This window comes from Panthera leo, chromosome B1 (assembly GCF_018350215.1).
Source record: "Panthera leo isolate Ple1 chromosome B1, P.leo_Ple1_pat1.1, whole genome shotgun sequence".
In the NCBI taxonomy this organism is placed as follows: Eukaryota; Metazoa; Chordata; class Mammalia; order Carnivora; family Felidae; genus Panthera; species Panthera leo.
The window spans coordinates 142,358,405-142,377,751 of NC_056682.1; the positions used below are offsets into that span (position 1 = coordinate 142,358,405).

The 19,347-nt window shown below is 40.8% G+C and overlaps 1 protein-coding gene across 9 annotated transcripts in view; it reads right to left on the minus strand.

Annotated features, from left to right (window-relative positions):
* CCNG2 (cyclin G2) overlaps nt 1–16,149 on the minus strand; it is a 29,620-nt gene extending 13,471 nt beyond the window's left edge. For 2 of the 9 annotated variants that reach the window (XR_006201880.1, XM_042936128.1), the window contains exons 1-7: nt 15,862–16,149; nt 14,757–14,894; nt 13,816–13,953; nt 12,272–12,522; nt 12,008–12,086; nt 11,821–11,919; nt 9,678–9,883 (exon numbers count right to left, since the gene is read on the minus strand). Coding sequence is in view for 8 of the 9 variants with exons in the window: in XM_042936128.1 (XP_042792062.1) it covers nt 9,678–9,883; nt 11,821–11,919; nt 12,008–12,086; nt 12,272–12,522; nt 13,816–13,953; nt 14,757–14,894 (911 nt within the window). In the remaining variant the exon portion in view is untranslated. The other 7 variants (XM_042936127.1, XM_042936122.1, XM_042936126.1 and 4 more) reach the window with 7 other exon arrangements.
* Nucleotides 16,150–19,347: the final 3,198 nt, after the last annotated feature.

The following is a 19,347-nucleotide window of genomic DNA, read 5'->3' on the forward strand; positions in this document are numbered from 1 at the left end:
CTCTCTCTCTCTCTCTCTGTCTCAAAATAAATAATAATTAACTTAAAAAACTTTTTAAAAGTTTATATGTTTATACTTGTATAAAAAGAATGAAATGATAAATAGCATTTTGTTAACAGTATCTCTGAGGGGTAGCATTGTAGGTATTATCACTTTCTCTATATTGTTTACATTTTTAGAAACGAGATTTATTAACAGAAAAAATATTTTTGATGTAATTTTTAAAACTGTCTCTCAGGAAAATATATACAATGCCTTCACACTGAGAACCATTTATATTTGTAAAGAGATTCCCAGTTTACAAAATAACTTCTATTTTCTCACGAACTCATTCAGTCCTCACAACACTGTGATGTAGGAAAATCTTAGCATTGTCAAAGATTAGCAAAACTAGGCATTAGTTAAGGTGGTGAAAAGAGAAACCAGGAGAGAAAGAGCTAAGCAGAGGCTCAATAAAAAATGACAAAGTTGGGGGTGCCTGGGTGGCTCAGTCGGTTGAGCGTCTGACTTTGGCTCAGGTTGTGATCTCACAGTCTGTGAGTTCGAGCCCGGTGTCGGGCTCTGTGCTGACAGCTCAGAGCCTGGAGCCTGACTCAGATTCTGTGTCTCCCTGTCTCTCTGCACCTCCCCCACTTGCACTCTGTCTCTCTTTCTCTCAAAAATAAATAAACATTAAAAAAAATGTTTTTTTAAGTGACAGAGTTGGTGAGTGTAAATGTGGTTAGGCCAGCTGTACCCTCTATCCAGCAGCTTTCAAAGTTAGGATGCTAGCTTCCCACAGACACTGGGAGACAGAAGCCCTACTCTTCCTAATGATTACATCGCAGAGGTTTTCAGATACTTGAGAAAGACACTCCTGAGTGTCACACATCAAAGGGCTAGAAAAAGTGTCACATGTCAAAGGATTAGAAAAAGGATTCACAACGTTTGGACCTTTTTAGTAAGTGCTGTAGGAAAGGGAAGTCAGGTGTTGGCTAGAATGGACCGTAAGTTCTCTTCCCAGCTGTGGGGGCTGGGGTTGTCCCAGGGACATAACCAAAAGCTAAAGGCCTGCTAAAATTTGCTCAAGTCTCTAGTGCAGGGGTTTGAATGGAGTGATCTTGCTAAGAATTTTTGCAGTTCTCAGTATCTCCCCTTTTCAGATTAAAACACTTGTTCAGAGATGGTAGGTAACAGCTTGGAGATGCACCAGTTGCATCTTTCTCTGGAAAGGACCTGCCATCCCCTGTAAGGAGACCAGTAGCCAACAGCCACCAGGGGCAGCCCCTTCAGGAGCCACCTCTGCACCAGGCCATGCTCTTCGAGAACAGACCCCAGCCAGTGACTGAGCACTGGGAGCGCTGAGCCTGGCCATTACCACCCACGGGGCTGTTCTAACTGGCAGCTGGAGTTCCCAGGTTAGGTGAGTCTTTGTCAGACCTGCCTCACAGCCCCAGGCTCTCCCTGTCAACCCACCTTCCTCCCACTTTCTCGTTCACAGGCACCACCCCTGAACAAACCTACTGCACTTCTGACTTCTCAGCATCTGCTTTCTAAGGTTCCCAAACTAACACATGTTTCTTGCCCAAAACTATACTCACAGTGAACAGGTACTCAAACCATAGTTTCTGAATCCCATTACAGTATAAACCCTGCTGGAGATATTTGCATTTCCTCAGACTCATAATCTTTAGCTAAAAGAAAGATTTTCCAGAAGTGAGAATGACAGAATGCACTAGAGGGAAACAGGGATGTGAGGGGCACAGGAAAGAGGATGGACCATCAAGGCCTCCCTGAAATTACCAAAATCACACCAAATGATTATCAGAAATCATTTGGTTCTATCCAGAAGATGCTATACTGTGCCTTGAACATATTTCTGTTATTGTACTTCTTACATTGCATAGTAATTGATTGTCTGCCTCTCCCTTTAGAGTATGAGCTTCTCAATGGTAACACCTGGGTTTTGATTCCTTTTTGTATTCTAAGTGCCTAGAGTAAAAGTCAGTACATCATAGCAGCTCAACAATAGTTGAATAAATTGAGTCTTATCTTAGCAGCGAAGTAAGAAGATTGGGCAAAAGTAGGGTAATAATTATTATAGCCAATATTTACTGGGAGCATATCAAGCACTGTTTCATATTCTTTATCTTGTGTCATCATGTCATTCAATACACATAGTAACCCCACCAGTTAGTGTTACTGTGGTGATGTCCAGGAAGCAGACTCTGAGACAAAGTTTATGGTGCAGGATGTTCCTTAGGAAGCACCCTTGGGATCAACATCCATGGCAGAGAGGGAAAGGAAGCATGTTAGGGTGTAGGAAATTGAGCCACAATGCTGGCCCAACAGCAACCTCAGCCAACCCCCATGAGGAGCACTGAGACCAAAATGATCCATCTGGGTTTTCCTGTGTTGGACTAAAGTGACCAAGCCTTTATACCTCCTCTCGCCTTAATCTGGCATAGATGTGGGCTCTTCTGGGCAGGGTATGACCTTGGGTGGGGCTGTTCTCTGGGTGCATGACCTCAAAAGGGTTGTTAGCTGAAGGTTTTGTGTCAAAAGCACTCCCAACAGCTGAAACATCTAGGCAGCACATTTCTGTGTCCAAAACAAGTAAGTAATGTTACTTACCCCTTTACACAGAGAAACTGAGGCACAAACACTTTAGTTAACAGCCAATCAGGTCACATACTGAATGGCCAAACCAGGATCAAATCTTGACAGTCTGGTTAGAGAGCCTGTGTTCCTGATCACTACATCTTACTCATGAATAACGTGTATAAATTGTCGCAGTGGGCTAGGGCCCCTGCATGCCTAGTAATGACGTGAAATCCTAACTTTGGGGAGGGTGAATTCATCTTTGCATGCAAGGAAGTTCATCTCTACAAGCTATGAATCACTGCAATCAGGAATGGAAAAGGCACCATCAGGTGAGATACATGTAGAAGATGTTGACACCTGTTTTACCCAGCATTATACTAGGCACCATGAAGGATAAAAAGGAAGCATATCACATGGTCTCCTCTCAAGGGAAGCTTAGAAGTTAGGCAAAGGAATAAACCACAGACACATGAAATAGTTATTGGAAAAATCCCAGAACAGTAAATGAGCAAGTGGGAGATGATGGTTACGTTGGATAATAGTAAGACAAGCAAAGGGCAAGCAGACCTTTAACCAAACAGTCCTTTATTGATACAAAGTTCCACCCCCTTTAACACCGAATGACTGCGGGCCTTGGAACCCAAGATAATGATAAAGTATAAACTATAACCTAAGCATAAAAAGGAACCAGGGATTGGGAAGGGCCCACATTGGGAATGGCTCAGGCGAACACAAAGAAGTTTCCAGGGCAAATTAAAATCCCAGCTTTTGAGAGACTTCATCTTCTCTACCAATATACGGTCTTGAATTTTTCTATTACCACTTCTAACTCCTGGGCAATTAAAGACATTTTAACTCTAAATCTTAGCCACTTTTTCTTCATATGGGTGTAAGCACTTAGAAGTTGAAGAGAAGAATACTGTGACTTATTTTACTGGTATAATGAGCAGCGTTTTCCTTATAAGAACTTTTATGTCACTCATTCAACAACTGTTTAATGAGTGCCATCAACATCTGGGTAGTAGTTTAGCATTGTGGTTAAGAAAGAGCATAGGGTTTGGCAGACAGACTTGGTTTGGATCTCAGCCCTGCTACTTATCAGATCTATGTCAAAGTACTTGTCTAATCCTTAGCTTCTTTCCTTGTAAAATGGGACCAACAGCAGTATTTGTCTAATAGATTATGGCAAAAATGAAATAATTCTTGTAGGGTGCCTGAAACATATCAATTGGTCAGTAAAGTTACTTGTTATGGGTAACAGCCAGAGGAGAAGGAGGGCCAGATACTATGCTGGGTGTTGGGAAGGCAACAAGCAGCCCCTGCCTTCCCAGAGCGGACAGGTAAGTTAAGCAAACAAGGGAGACAGACAAGCAGGGTATTGACTGCTAGGGTAAGAAAAATATAGTTTTATGGAAACATGTAGCACTGAGAAAGAGAGGAAAATGAAGGAGCTCCAGAAAGATTTCTTGGAAGAAAATACCATCATAACCTTTAAAAGTCATATTCTTTGCCGTGCATTGTTTGGTTTCACCACTAAGTTGCATGAGGGCAGGGACATTGTGCGTTGTGTTTGGTTTTATGTGTAAAGCTCTTATTGTAGTGCCTCGCACATTAATAGGCATTCAAATATCTGGAGGAAATGGAATGACTCTGAAGGTGGAAGGTAGGAGTTTGCCAGATGAGGATGACAGGAAAGGTGTTCCAGGCAGATGAAAGAGTATGCATGAAGCCACTGAGGTGAACAGAAGCATAGTGAATAGGAGGAGGTAAAAGGCAATCAGGCTGGAGCACCTGGGTGGCTCAGTCAGTTATGCACCCGACTTTGGCTCAGGTCATGATCACGCGTTTTGTGGGTTTGAGACCCACATGGGGCTCTGCACCAACAGCGCAGAGCCTGCTTGGGATTCTCTCTTCCTCTCTGCCCGTCTCACTCGTGCTCTCTCTCACAAATAAACTTAAAGGCAATTAGGCTGGAAAGGTGTACATGGCTGCCATGAGGGATGAGGCTGAGAAGGGAGCAGGGGTCAAATCAAGCAGGGTCTTGTAAGCCTTGGTAAGCAGTTTGAACGTGATGCGAAGGAACAATGTGAAGCCATTAAGGATTTTAATCAAAGAAAGGATATAATCAGTGCGGGTTTTTTGAAGTTCATTCTTTATTCTGTTAATACCCTAATAACTCAAATCTATTTTAAAATGAAAAAATGGAAACTACAGATACGCATTATTAGAAAGAAAAACATAGTATCAGCACTCAGAAGTAACCATCAGACAATAAATAACAAGCAGCCTATCTCAATTAATTCTTGCTGTATATAACAAACCACCCCAAAACCTAGTGGCTTAAAAAAATTCATTGTTTTCATGAGTCTGTGGATTGAGTGGGATGAGCTAGGTGGTTCCTTGGCTCTGTGTGTTGTAGCCGAGGACACCTGTGCAAGTTGCATTCAGCCGGAAACTTAGCTAACACTAGAACATCCAAGATGACCTCTCATCCTCAAGAAGCACCTCTCCACCTGGCCTCTCCTCTTTCAGTAATCTAACCCAAGCTTCTCTGCAGCATGGTGGCTGGCCTCCAAGAAGGATAAAAGGGAAGCTGCCAGTCTTCTTAAAGCCTTAGGGTTGGACATACACTGAAATTCTTCCACTGCACTTTGGTAAGCAAAACCAGGCACGAGGCCAGCTGAAATTGAAGGGGAACAGACTCCACCTCTTGACGGGAAAGAGCAGCATGTACGCATAGGGATGGAAAGAATCATTAGCTATTAGGAAACTATCTACCACACAACCTGATTTGCTAAACACAAAAACAGTAAGTTGTTGACCAATTTCTGGTACAAATAATTAGAGAAACTTGGTTCAAAGTGACAAATGCAAAGTACATGGTCTTTGTCCATGTAAGAACCTGGTAAAATGGGTTGCCTAAAAAAAATTAAAAAAATAAATTTAAAAAAATGGGTTGCCTAAATAAGCTAGCAATTTGTATGTGCACAGGGGAAGGTGGGAGGCAAGGGGGAACATCATGTTAGAACTTAGTGTTGAAAGAAAAGGAATTGAAGGGAAAAGTCAAATCTTTGACAAAAAAAAAAAAAAAAAAAACTGGTTAAAATTGTCATGAATTCTACAACCAATGCCTCTACAGTTGACCTGAATATTAACTGAGTGTGACAGGTGATTAAAACATGTTATTTGTTCAATCTCTCTTCCTGAGGGCCAAATGGGTGGAGACCAAGGGACCAGGCAATGATACAGCAGCATGAGGCAGCAGAAGCAATGAAGTATGCATGCCACATCCTAGGAGATGACTAAGATCTTGTAGTGACTCTGCTGTACAGGGTTAAGTACAGGGTTCAACCAAGCCAGTGGCAGAAAAGAGGAGACAGAGTAGTACAAAGAGCTATACAGTATAAATGAAATCATATAAATGGAAACCTCCAGTAAAGAGGTAGGAGATGTGGATATCCCTTAAGTTTCCAACTTGAGTAAATGGAATACCTATTCACCAAGATAAACATACAGGAATAGCAGGTTTGGGAGTATTCAAAAACTTGCAAGTGGGGTGGCCAGTTGTGAAAAAACAAGCTGGGAGCTCAGTAAAGACAGCTAGACCAAACGTACTGAAAGCCAGAAAGGGGAACAGATGAAACCATGTGTGCAAATTCACAGTAAGAGCATCTAGTAAGAAAAGCAGTGAGATCCTGAACTGAATGAAGAGGGTTTTGAGATTTAGAAAGCCACCAATACCTTTTATGTTTCAACAAATCAAAATCTGAAAGCAGAATATATTGTCTATTACCCAAATTACCTAAGGAGAAGGTCATCCTCAAGCCAAGAGTCACCCCTAGGAGGGTTAGGAAAACATGGCCCTATCTCCAAGGGAGAAGAGGTATTAGTATTAAATGAAAACCACATTAGTAGATCTGATTTTCTAACCAACTAGAGAAAACAAGTCTGCAAAATTAACTAGACGGGTAACATATGCTCCTACACACACACACACACACACACACACACGCGCGCGCGCGCGCGCCATGACTTTCAAAACAAGCCTAAGTCTTGGAAAAAGAGGTCCAAAGTGCCAGAGGCTGGCAGGGTCAGTCATAATAACACTCCTCGTGTTTATTTGCCAAGCAACCTTCTGATTAGAATTTGGCGTGTCTGCAGAAAGAAACTATCGATCTCCCAACCTGAGTATTCCGGTGTACTTGATACCTGTTGCCTTTCGCTATAAATTAATAGGCATTCAGGTCAATACATCACTCTTTTGTTTAATATAAGTCCACCCCAGAGAGTGGTCAATTCTCAAGTGACAGATTTGCTTTCAGTATCTCCAAGGCTGAGGGCCAAACTGTGATGAAGAAATATTACCTAGAGGACTTCTGGTAACCAGATAGACAGCTTACCTTGGAGGCACTCCAGCCTCACTTCAAGCCTTTCCACTGAAATACAGCAAGCACTTTTTCTTTTTGCCAAAAAAATTAAGATTGCAGACGAAGAGTATAATTCATTAACCTTTTTATTTTGAGTTGTAATCTATCATTACTTCAAAAAGATTCACTTCAGAAAACATCCAATGGATGTTGACTGACCATTTAAAAAGTCATCAATGTATTACTTAGAATAACAGAATACACAATAAATTATATTTACATGCAATGACTAGACTACCACACACACAAGGTAAAAAAATACAGTATTTTTATGTACATTTTTAAAGATTTACATTTTCATATACAATTTATAAAGTTAAAAAAAATTCTCTGTACAAAATCCCAAGTGTACAGAGTTTGTAAATCCCTATTCTCATGGCTGTACCACCACACAGATATGCTTAAAACTAGAATGCTACAAACACTTTTTTTTTTTTTTTTTTACTTCATGTTCAGTCTTGGCACCCATACACTAATACCAATATTTTTGAAACGTGAATTATAAAGGGAATAAAACATAATCATGCAGACTTTTTTTTAATATAAGAAAATGAAATAAAATATGCTACAAAGATCAACATTTATCATTCCAGTTACCTATAGTTCTCTTCAGCTTCCTGTACTGCTTTCATATAGATGCATGCATAACTAATAGATTATGGATTGTTTTAATAACATTAAAATAATACTATAGTCTGACAATACTTAGGCATTAGAAATGCAACTAACAACCCTAGCCTGTCAATGATTTCTGCTTTAGCAGAAACCTCAATTAACACATTATATACTAAAATTCACAGAAATGTCACTATTATAATTCCTAAGTTTATAGAGTCTGCATCAGAGAGTAAGTGATCATTTAGAAAACAACAAAGCAACAAAAAAAGTTGTCTGACATTTAAGAGTATATTCTCTGTTCCGAGAATGGAAAGTAGGGGAGATCTATGATAAACCATTAAAGGATTATCCAATGTCCCTGCTGAGGAAGCACTTTTATGCTCCCAATCTGTTTAAAGAAAGACACGTGAAGGCTTTATAAAAAGTTTAAGATAAGCTACACTATTCATCTTTAAAAATCTTCTTGAAAAGTAATAAATTGAAGGTATCAGCACCTTCCCTCCTCCCCCAAGTAGCTAAAGATCAATGAGAAAAATAAAGTGCCAATGTGTAAAACATTGTTAATTGTTTACGAGGCACTAACCCATTTGATGGCTTAGGATTAAATATGAAAATAGGCCAGATCTGATCTGAATAATAAATAGAAGGTAGGTATTCTAGTCTATGCGATTCCTGCCTAGATGGGGGATGGACCAGAAAACTACCTACTCCCCCATTTATTGCTTTGAAACCTGTATACGCACTTTAAATTCTGACACAGAACAATTACATTTCTAAGATGGAAAGCACAATGTCTGTGCCACTTTGAAGTTGAAAAAGAAAGTGCACTCTTGATCGCTGGAAGGAGAGCTGCTGAGACTCTCTTCACAACTCATATCTTCACAAGAGTCCTCACTAAAGGGAGAACAAGACACAAGAAGAAGATTCCATTGTTTAGAAAATACTTAAAGGTTTTACAGGCCAAATGAAACTGCTAAATGGGTATCTTTAGTCTCAGGGTTTCTGTATCAAAATTTAAACTTTATAGAGACAAAATTTAACTTATAAGGACTTCCTAAAATGAATTATAATCTATTGTAATCTTAGAAAATATAGATTCTAAGAGATTTAGATAAATTGCCATCTGCCAAACTATTATTCTTGTACCAATTAATACATATTAGCAACTAACTACAATTCTAACCACTTTAAATCCAATAAATGGAGACTAAGGACAACATATCTTCAATCACATGGTTTTGATATCTTTCTTGCATTAACAATTGTATCCCTATTACTCTCAAATATCAAACCAAGAAACCAGTAAACTGTGAAAATAAAACTCGTTATTTCTAGATGGTAAAACAATCAAATTTAGTAAAAGTATTCATTTTATGAACGAAAATGAACTCTGAGTAAGACAATGGCATCTGACAAAACCGTAAAAATATCTACATAAGTCTGCCACATTAGTGGTGGTGGTTCCCTCCCTTTTCTGGTCATTTAACCCGCAGCACCATATTAGGAATCCATACTAACCCTGAAAAGCTGGTAAAGCCATTTCAGGTTTTGTTTGTTCTTAAACTAGATTTCAGAGAGCAAGGGAGATGTGAAACAACCAGTTTTCAAAAAGGGAGGCAATGAAACAAGTCATACTGAGAAAGACAAATACTGTATGATCTTACTTCAGTGTGGAATCTAAGAATGAAAAAAACAAAAACCAGAACTCATAGATGCAGAGAACATATTGGTGGTTGACAGAGGGAGGGATAAAATAGACGAAAGTGGTCAAAAGGTACAAACTTCCAGTTACAAGTCCTGGAGATGGAATACAGAGCATCATGTTTTGCTTTTTTTAATAACGAAAAAAAAAAAGGGAGGGGGGGGTTGGGAGCATATCACTAAATCCTCACCTATTTTCATAAAACTACCTCTAGCTAATTTTCTCAGCTGAAGAGATGATGCTATTGGCTTTCTTTAATACTGTGTAGTATTGCCAGGTTCCATTTTGAGTGTAAAATCAGTGTTACTTACTCTGAGGAGGTCTAATTTGTCAAGGAACCTGCTTACCTTTCACTTTCATCAAAACAACCCCCTTCTGGTATTGTTGGCAACTCAGGAACACTATAGTAGCTGTTGTGGAGGTTCTGGGCTGTGCGCCTTGAAACAATCCAAACCAGTTTCTTAAGATCTGGTTTGCAACATTCAGGAGAAGAATATTCAGCTAAGCATTTAGAAACCAACTCCCTCCAGTAAATGAACTCGGTGTCATTAACCTGGAAAAAAATATTTTAACGAAGAAGTTAAATACCTCAGAATCACCTGTGATGCTTAAAATATACTGATGCCTGGCTCCCACCACCAGATATTCTTATTTGATATGGGATGTGAGCTGGACATCAAGATTTTTTAAAGCTCCACAAGTGATTCGAATGAGCAGTCAAAATTTGGTAACCGCTGATTTAAGGGAGGAGCATCACAGATACAAACAATTTACACAGAACCTAATAAAATGCTTTGCCTATTTTAAGAAAATACACTGACCTAAAAACATTAGGTCTGCTAATCAGCCAATTATTAAGTATATTCTTTAATAGCCTCAATGAAAGGAATGTAACATGATTTAGGTTTCTGTGACATAGCATTGTTTGGATTGCTAAAGACACCAGATATATGCTAATGGGGAAGTTAGCAATATGACAGAAGAGGAATTTCCCCAAAAGGGCATAGCCTCTCCACCACTGGGAAATGCCCCAATTTATTAATGAGTCAATTTTCACTTAAGATATTTCCAGATAACGTTATTAAAAAAGGTTTGGATTAAAACTAGTAAGTTCATTATTTAAATGAAAGCTAGAATTCATCTGCTAAAAACAAAACACTTCACAAATACTTTTGCCACAAACAGAAGATAATTTTATATCATCGTGGTCTCCATTTCCACCTAATCCACCTACATCTTAACCCCTTTGCAATCTGGCTTCTACCACTAGCTTCTCTTTCTACTGACATCTCCTCTAGGTATAGAATAGCCTCCTTCAATTCTTTTTATACTGGGCATCTCATCTAAATTCAATATTCCTGACCACCTCCTTGTTGATAACTTTTTTCCAACCTGACGGCACACTTACTTGTCTCATGTACCCTCCTTCACTGGACTCTTATGGGGAAAACCACCAACACTGAAAACCCAGAGTTTCAACTGACCCCTAAACAAAGAACTCCCACAAGTTTCTTATGGTTTCTATTATTATTTCTTCATGAGAAATTCCATATTTCAATCTCCAACTACAATGTACCTTCTGAGTTTTTATTCCAGGCTGCCAAATATCTGCTAAATATCTACCTACCTGAAAGATATACAAATACCCAAAATCATAATTTGATCACAAATTAGTGTCTTTCAAGCTTCCTTCAATGGGGTCAACATTCTCCCCATCATTAGGTTCAAATCTTGGTCATTCATGACTCCTTGTCTCATTTCCATGCTTGGCTTCCAAAATCACTATTTGAGTTGGATCTCCTTACTCCTGGCTTCTGACTATCACCTAGACATTCCAACTATAAGCCAACCTTAAAATGATTCTCAAACTCTTCTAGTCCACCAACCTTCTGGCCACAAGCCTCTGCTACCCAAACTTTCATTGTCTAAGATTTTTTTGGTCCAATGAGACTCCCAGTCATAGTGCCTCTCACAGTCTGCCCTACCTCTGTGCTAACAGAACCCTGAGGCACTCCTTTTAGTACTAACACCTTTTACTGCAAAACTTATTGAGCTGGCTTAAAGAGGTTTAAAAAGAAAAACATTGTTGAAGTTATTTTGGTAATGCTACTAATGGGATAATGATTCAGCCCTACAGATGTAACGGGCTGCCATTAGTATATTTACTAAGTCTATTTCCTAGTATGTATTTTTGAATAATCTGCACGTTGCACTGCAGAACACTGTTATCAATAAGTGAGAATACCAGAGAAGATACAACATCTGAACATAGAAAGAAGCTAGGGTAAGTGGTCAGGTTCCCTTCCAGTTTAATACTGTCTGGGTCAGAGCTGCATTTTGAGAACGTCAACACATGAGGTACAAAACAGAAGTGGAAAAGGTAAAAGGCCCATAAGGTTATTATTTAATGTTTAAATCACCACAGGGGTAAAAAACTGATAAATTAGGTAACAAGTCTGCTTTAAAGAATAAGAACTGAAGATCAATTACCTTGGAATGTTTTTTAACAAGCAGAAGAATTTCCAGTAATTCAATGGATTTCAAAGTTTCTACTTCCAAATTGAGAAGGCACAAAGCTAACACAGATGGCTATTAAAAAAAAAAAAAAGAAAAAAATATTTTTTTAAAAATTAAAAACAGAAACAGCGAGACCTATGTAAGCAAGAAATCAACTTACTTTTGCTTTTGAAAAGGTAAGTCGGCAGTTGCAAGCTTTCAGCTGAGCTTCTAGTTTATCTAGACTCAGTATCTCTTTCCTATACAATGAAAAGGTAGGACAAAATATTTATTAAACTTCCAAAGACTTAAATGATTCTAAAAACTTGCTCTTGAAAATCCAAGTTGAAAGTTTAGAAAAGTAAAAATATAAACTTCACTGGCATTACAACTGTTAGCTACAGGAATGCTAAAGCACAAAATTTTTACTTTTAATCCCACTGACCTTTCTGATGTATGACACAGTACGATAGTATGGTATAAGTGCAAAAAGTTTAAGGCAGTAGTAGCTTCCAATTCATAGTGCAATTTTTCTGAAATTATTTTTTCCATCCGTTTTATGTCAGAAGCAGTACATTTACATTGACTGATCCGGATTACGTCATGAGTGGATGGAATATTGCATTCTTCTTCAACTATTCTAGCAGCCAGCAAAAAACAACAGACTCCAATGCAAGACAAATGTTTAGGTTTCACCTGAAAAGCAAAGAACAAAAAGCTTCTTCTAACAACTGTCACTCTGATTCAGTAAAGCCGACACTTAATATGATGATGTCCCTAACTCTTAAGACAGAACACAATCTGTTACCAATACTTTACCCTTATTCACAATTATAATTAATCATTTTTACATTTTAAACTGACTTAACTTCCTCTTTTTTAAAAAAGGCATTTTAAGCATTTAAATTAAGTAATTTAAATGCAAATTTAACAGCTAGGTTTCTAACACTGAATTATACTTTGTATTTCAAACATGAAATTCCTAATAGTGCAATCTCCCCCAAAATAAATTAAGCCTTTCAACTCTAAGAAAATATATACTTCTTTGAATATAAAAATAATACGTGTAACTTATCTTTTTATCTTCTTCTCTACTTATCTTTAAATATCATCCTACATTTCAGTGCAAATTTGCCCAAGAGAAATATTGCATCAGTTGTGCAGAACAGAGCATATGTAAAAGCTGCCATGGACAGATGGCTGCCCTTTTCTTTTCAGTGCCCTGAAAACTGACCCAGCAGCTGACAGCAATCCTATTGGCAGAAGAATTGCCACATTTTTCTAACAGTAGCTGGTTAATAAGACTATGGTTCCCCGCTTTGAAAAGACTTCTCACAGGGAAGGCAGTAGGTCACCTTTAACATACTGCTATACTTGAATTTATGTTTCAGTATTAAAAATACCTAAGCTCCAACAGAAAATGTGATGAAAGATGAAAATGTGAAAACCTTATTTTGAGAATTGTATACATATACAGGGAATACCTAAAAACAGTGTTCTTCATTTTGTCACATCTGCAAAGAGAAGGCATAGAAGAGGGACAGCAAAACCAAACTTAAAATCCAACACAGTTAATTCTGTAATCTCTTAACCTGGCACTAAAGATCACACTTCCAATTAAAAATGTTTATGCACAGTGACATAATTACATTCACTTGTCAAACATTTATCGAACCCCTGTATCCTAGGCACTGTGCTGTGCACTACGTTTAGAAATATAAAGATATAGGGATGCCTGGGTGGCTCAGTCGGTTAAGCGTCGGACTCTTGATTTTGGCTTAGCTCATGATCTCATGGGTTCCTGAGTTCAGAGCCCTGCACTGGGCTCCATGCTGACAGTATGGAGCATGTTTGGGATTCTGTCTCTCTTCCCTCTCTGCTCTTTCCCTGCTCGTTCTTGTTCTCTCTCTCTCTCAAAAACAAAACACACACACACACACACACACACACACACACACACACACACACACACACACACTGGTTAAATACCTTCATAAGAGCCAAGAATCTGTCCAAAATATTGACAGCCAGGACAAAAGTTTCAGTGCAAGATCCAAAAAAGTTGGTTAAACTCCTTAAATCTTCTACTTTGGCATTTCTCAATCTTGGACACAAAGTGTTATCATCCTGAAATAAAAACCAAGAGCCAAAGTTATGACTTTCTTAGAACTAGATAAATACACACAATTAGATTCAAATAGAGTAATTTTTTCCCTTAACCTTTAAGAATATGGGGGGAAAGAGTGGAATCATTTAATGCTACAAACCTTTTCAGGTACGAAATATGTATACATATCACTGCTTTTTTAAAACCTACATTACAGAAGAGCTTCAGAAAACTGTTGTCACTTCCAGGGGTTAAAGCAAATATAACTCCCTTGTAATGGAGATAATTAGATTTTTGTTTTTTCTAATAAAGAAAAGGCCCTACTATGAAGTATTTCACGGGCAAAGGTTATTTCCACAACGGAACTACTCAATTCCGACGTAAGAGTCTCCCCCCCACCCCAGAAGCTGCAGGTTGGAGGTACCACATTTGAAGAAACACTTCTCGAGGGTTAGTATCACTCTCGTGCATAATATTGTAAGATTTATCTTAGTACTCTAGAAAGCCAAAATTTTATCTTAAGAAAATTTGCAGCCTTTAATCTTTTTTTTTTTTTTTTTTTTTTTTTTTTTTTTTTTTAATATATGAAATTTACTGTCAAATTGGTTTCCATACAACACCCAGTGCTCATCCCAAAAGGTGCCCTCCTCAATACCCATCACCCACCCTGCCCTCCCTCCCACCCCCCATCAACCCTCAGTTTGTTCTCAGTTTTTAACAGTCTCTAATGCTTTTGCAGCCTTTAATCTTGATTCAACTTAAAAGTTATCCTTTTCCAAGCCCTATCAGCTGTTTGAGCAAGACATCTTTTCTGGGAGCTTACCTCCGGTGTAGCCTCGATCAAGCTCAGCCCTTTTTCTCGAGGTTGGAATCTCTGTTCCTGTTCTAAATAGAGGTTCAACAATCCGAAGAGCTGGACCCCTTCACGACCCGCCAAATACTCTGCCCCTAAATCCTTCATCTGCAGCAAAGACACCACCCACAGTTAGAGTAGGTATCCTGGGGAGGGGGTGGGGAGTGGGCAAAAAAAGAGCTGGGGTCAATACCTCAAGCTAGAGACGCCCCAGCACACCCTGGGTAGGAGCGGATGAGGGGATCAGTCACGTCCTCCAGAACCCCGGCGCAATCCTCCCCCACCGCCAGGGAGGTGTGGCAGGAGGAGGGGCCGCGCTGTCGTCCGCCGGCCAGCGCTGGGTCAGACCGGCCAGCCCCAGCCTCCCGGAGGTTTCACAAACCGGAAACTGCCCTGGGGCGGCAGTGTCCGTCCGCCCTACCTGAAGCCGTGGGGGAGGAGGGGCTTCTGCCCGCGGAAAGCACCCGGGGCACCTAAGGCAGCGGGTCTTGGGAGTGGGCGCTTTACACAATAAGGGGGAGGGGAAAGAAAGTCTCGCGACTGAACAAAGAACCGGGGGGAGGAGACTCCCGAGCCCCGCCTCTCCCGGGGAGCCCAGCTCCTGAAGCCCCTCTCGCTGGAGTTCAGTCCCCAAGCTTTCTCATCCGCTTCGGCAGCGCCTATCCCCGTTCCACCCGAGTGGCAAGACCCCGATCCGTGAGAGCGGTGGGGTGGCGTGGCCCACCCAGTCGGGGGACAGAAGTCCAGCCCACCCCATGCCTGGACATCACCCGTCCATCCACTGATCCCAGGTTCCTCAACCGTGCTGAGCCCTGGGGCTGTCAATCCAGGAAGCACCACCCCAGCGAGCCCCCGTGACAAAATGGGGGTGGGTTGCAACTAAAGAATTGTCTTCAGTCTCCCCGACTCACCACTCCTCCTTCCAACATCCTTCCGTCTTCAGTGCTCACTCCCCCGGGGCAGGGCTGAGGGCAGGACCGGAGTCGCTCCGGGGCCGATTGGGTACTCCCACATCCCCCTACCACGTCCCAACCACAAACAAAGAAACCCCGCGAGCCCGGGCGAGCCCACTCACCGTGCCGGAGAGGAGCCTCAGCCGGCCCGCGTCGTCACGGTCCGGTGAGGACTGGGCACGGCGGGGGCGTCCGAACCTGTCTCCGGAGGTCGGGGACCCGCCGCCTCAGCGGTGCCCCCAGACCGGCATCGGACCCTTCCCCCCCCACTGCCACCTCCGCCTCGGCCTCACAGCCGGAGCTTCATCCCACTACCCGTGCGCCCACCCTCCGGCTGGGGCGCAGTGCCGGCCCTTCTAACCCTGGCCCTTTGCGGGCACCGCCGTCTCCACAGCGGAGGCCGAACCAAACCCCTTGTTTTTGTTTTGAGTTTTCGACGCCCCCAAGGGGGCGGGGCACGTGACTCCCCGCGGAGGGATCCGCGGCTACCGCAAAAGACTTTGAAAAAGAGTCCCACCCCATACTGCTGTCCCCAGCCGGATTTGTGCCCTCTTCAGCTCGGTTTTGCTTTGCCGAGCCATCCCTCCCTCTCGGTCCCTGGGCGGAGGGTGGAATCTGGGCGTCGGCTTTCCACGATTGATCCGGAGAGGGGAAAGACGGGGAGTGATAGGCTTGAGAGGCGGAAGGAGACGGTTTCTGGTCGCATTGCACCTTTTAAAGGTCCCCATTTGTTTTGTTTTCGCTGTTTTGAAAAGTCCGCCCAAAGCAGCCAGCTCTCCGATTGGATACTGGTACAGAGATCAGAATGCTGAGCATCTGATGCACTCTAGAATCTGGATTGGCTAACTGATTAGCCTTTGAGTCCTCTGATTGGCTTTCGTCTTATCCGGAGCCTCTATCTTCCTTGGGGCCTTAGCAACTCTGGGGTCTGGATTGCGCATGCCTGATGGCTCCGGAGGAATTTATAAACCTTACCCGGGTCTAGTCCCTCCCACCCCCACCTCCACTCGTCTTGGGGGTATGCCACTCTACGCTCTTACCTTAGAAGAGCCGTAACAGCTAGAAAACATTTATTTGTTCTGCGGGTCCACTTTACGGTAATAGTCAATCAAGTTATTATAAAATTTTTGGGGTGTTTACTGAAATATTTACAAGTAAAATGTTATCTCGCGTTCGCTTTAAAGTTTTTCCTACCAAGAGGAAAACAATAGAGATAAGTGAAACGAAATTGGGAAAACGTTAAGAGGTGATGAAGGTGGGAGATGGGTACAAGAGTGTTGGTTTTAAGTATTCTTTTTACTTTGATGTGCCTTCAAATTTTTCCATGTACAAGAGGGGACTTAAAAAAACTTAATCTGTGTATGTGGATAAGGGCACATAAACTTTTAATCATTATAATATCATGCCTCCAGAGGTTGTCATTGTGCTGTTGTTTTAATGAAGACTCCCAGAGGCTTCTTGGTCTCAGCCACCCATAAATTATAACTTATTGTCCATTATAATTAACGTTATTAAGAGGCCACACCTCTTATGGAGCAGAGCAAAAAGGCAAAACAAAGGGTGCCTTAGGCCAGAGAAACAAACCTGCACACAGAATGTCTTTGAGAGGTGTAAGAGACTCCCTTCTAACATTTATACTTTCTTCACTTTCTCTGTCAATTCCCAGCCACAGTCAGCCAAATACACAAATCAGTAAATAGTAGGTTCTTGAGTTCTCATCTAAGAAATCAGCCCTGAGGAACAGATTCTCTTTTCTGTTCATCTGCATGTTTTCTGTGAATTGTTTTATTACTTGTAGAATATGAGAAATCATACAACACTGCTTTAGAAGCAGATTTCTTTTCAGAGCAGCTAAGGAAGTTTAGAAATAGATCCCTATGCATATTAGAGGGGACTAGACACAAGAGTCTCCAGCACAAGAGCAACTGAGTGGAAGGGAAACTCAAAGAGCAAATCCTATTTTAGAAAAAAACCAAAATTACATTAACAGACTACTTTTAAATGATTTACAGACTGCATAATTTTGTGCAATGCCTGTGATCTTGTAAACACTATTAAAACTATTGTTTTTATTTGACATAAACTTTTTGCTGGAAATCTGTGCTGAAAAACATAAGTGAGGATATGTAACTAATATGGAAAATAAAGCTAAGATTAGAATTAAGTAGATAACAGCTCATTGCGGTATATAAGGAGGCTCCAGAGACAGAAAGCAGCTGGACAGAAAACATACACCTCAAGAGAAAGGAGAGTTTGTGGCCAAAACATGAAAACTTTTTTCAAGTAGGAGGGCAAAGATAGAAAAGGAACATAAAATAAGTGATGTGAAAGAGGAAATGTAAAATTATGTGGTAGAAGATTTTTTAAATAGAGATGGTATAAGGCAAAAGAAAGAGATCAAGAAATTGTACTTGACTTAGATCACTGTTATAAAGTTATACAAAATGTATACTATATGATATTTCAAAATTGGGTTTTTTTTTTTAATCTTTTATCAGGCAGCCTTTTGAATGATGAGCTGTTCTCTAAGAGTAAGACAAGAAAGCTTGGTAATCTGTGTTCAATTTCCTGCTCTCAGCAGGCTCTATTCAGTAAGGGAGAAAAGACTGATCAAATTGTCCAGTATGGAGCCCTTTACCCACCTCAATCCACTTACCTTTTTAAGATAAAGGAAATAGCAATCATCAAAAAATAGTGGACAAGTAGTTACATCATCCTCTTTTTCAAAACACCTCCTTTTAACAACGATGATATTCTGATAATGCAAGTTTTCTTTTGTTATGCTCATTTTTTAGGTTATTAATATGGCCTTTATTTTTTTATTTTAATTTTTAAATCTTTTTTTTTTTTTTTTTCCAGAGAGCAAGAGTGAGCATGTGCATGATAGGTGTGGGGGAAAGGGACAGAGGGAGAGAGAGAATCTTAAGCAGGCTCCATGCTTGGTGCAGAGCCTGATGCAGGGCTTGATCCCATCACCCTGGGATCAGAACCTGGGCAGAAACCAGGAGTGAGACGCTCTACCAACTGAGCCATCCAGGCGCCCGAAGCCTTTATTTTTTAATCTTTAAAATTTTTAAATAAGTTATTTTTGAGAGAGAGAGAGAGAGAGAGAAAGAAGGGATGGGGCAGAGAGAGGGAGAGAATCCAAACAGTATCCCTGCTATAGCACAGAACCCAATGTGGGGCTCAACCCCATCAACCATGAGATCAGGACCTGAGGTGGAATCACGAGTCAGACACTTAACAGACTGATCCACCCATGTGTCCCAAATTTTTAAACTTTTTTAATGACAGACTTTCTCCAGGCTCCATTTGTCTGCTCTTATCACTTAAGTTTACTTTCCTGCAGCTGTGGGTCTTATTTATTTAAAAGACATTTTCCTCTAGGTACCTTTCAGCTACCTTTCAGTGTTTCCTAAGCTTTCTTGGGGGCGACTTTCCTGCATTAGGCACGCATACAAAACGGAATCAGAAATCTGGCAGTTCCTGGGATGCCTGGGTGGCTCAATCTGTTAAGTGTCTGACTTGGGCTCAGGTCGTGATCTCATGGTTCATGAGTTCGAGCCCTGTGTTGGGCTCTGTGCTGACAGTTCAGGAAAAAAAAAAAA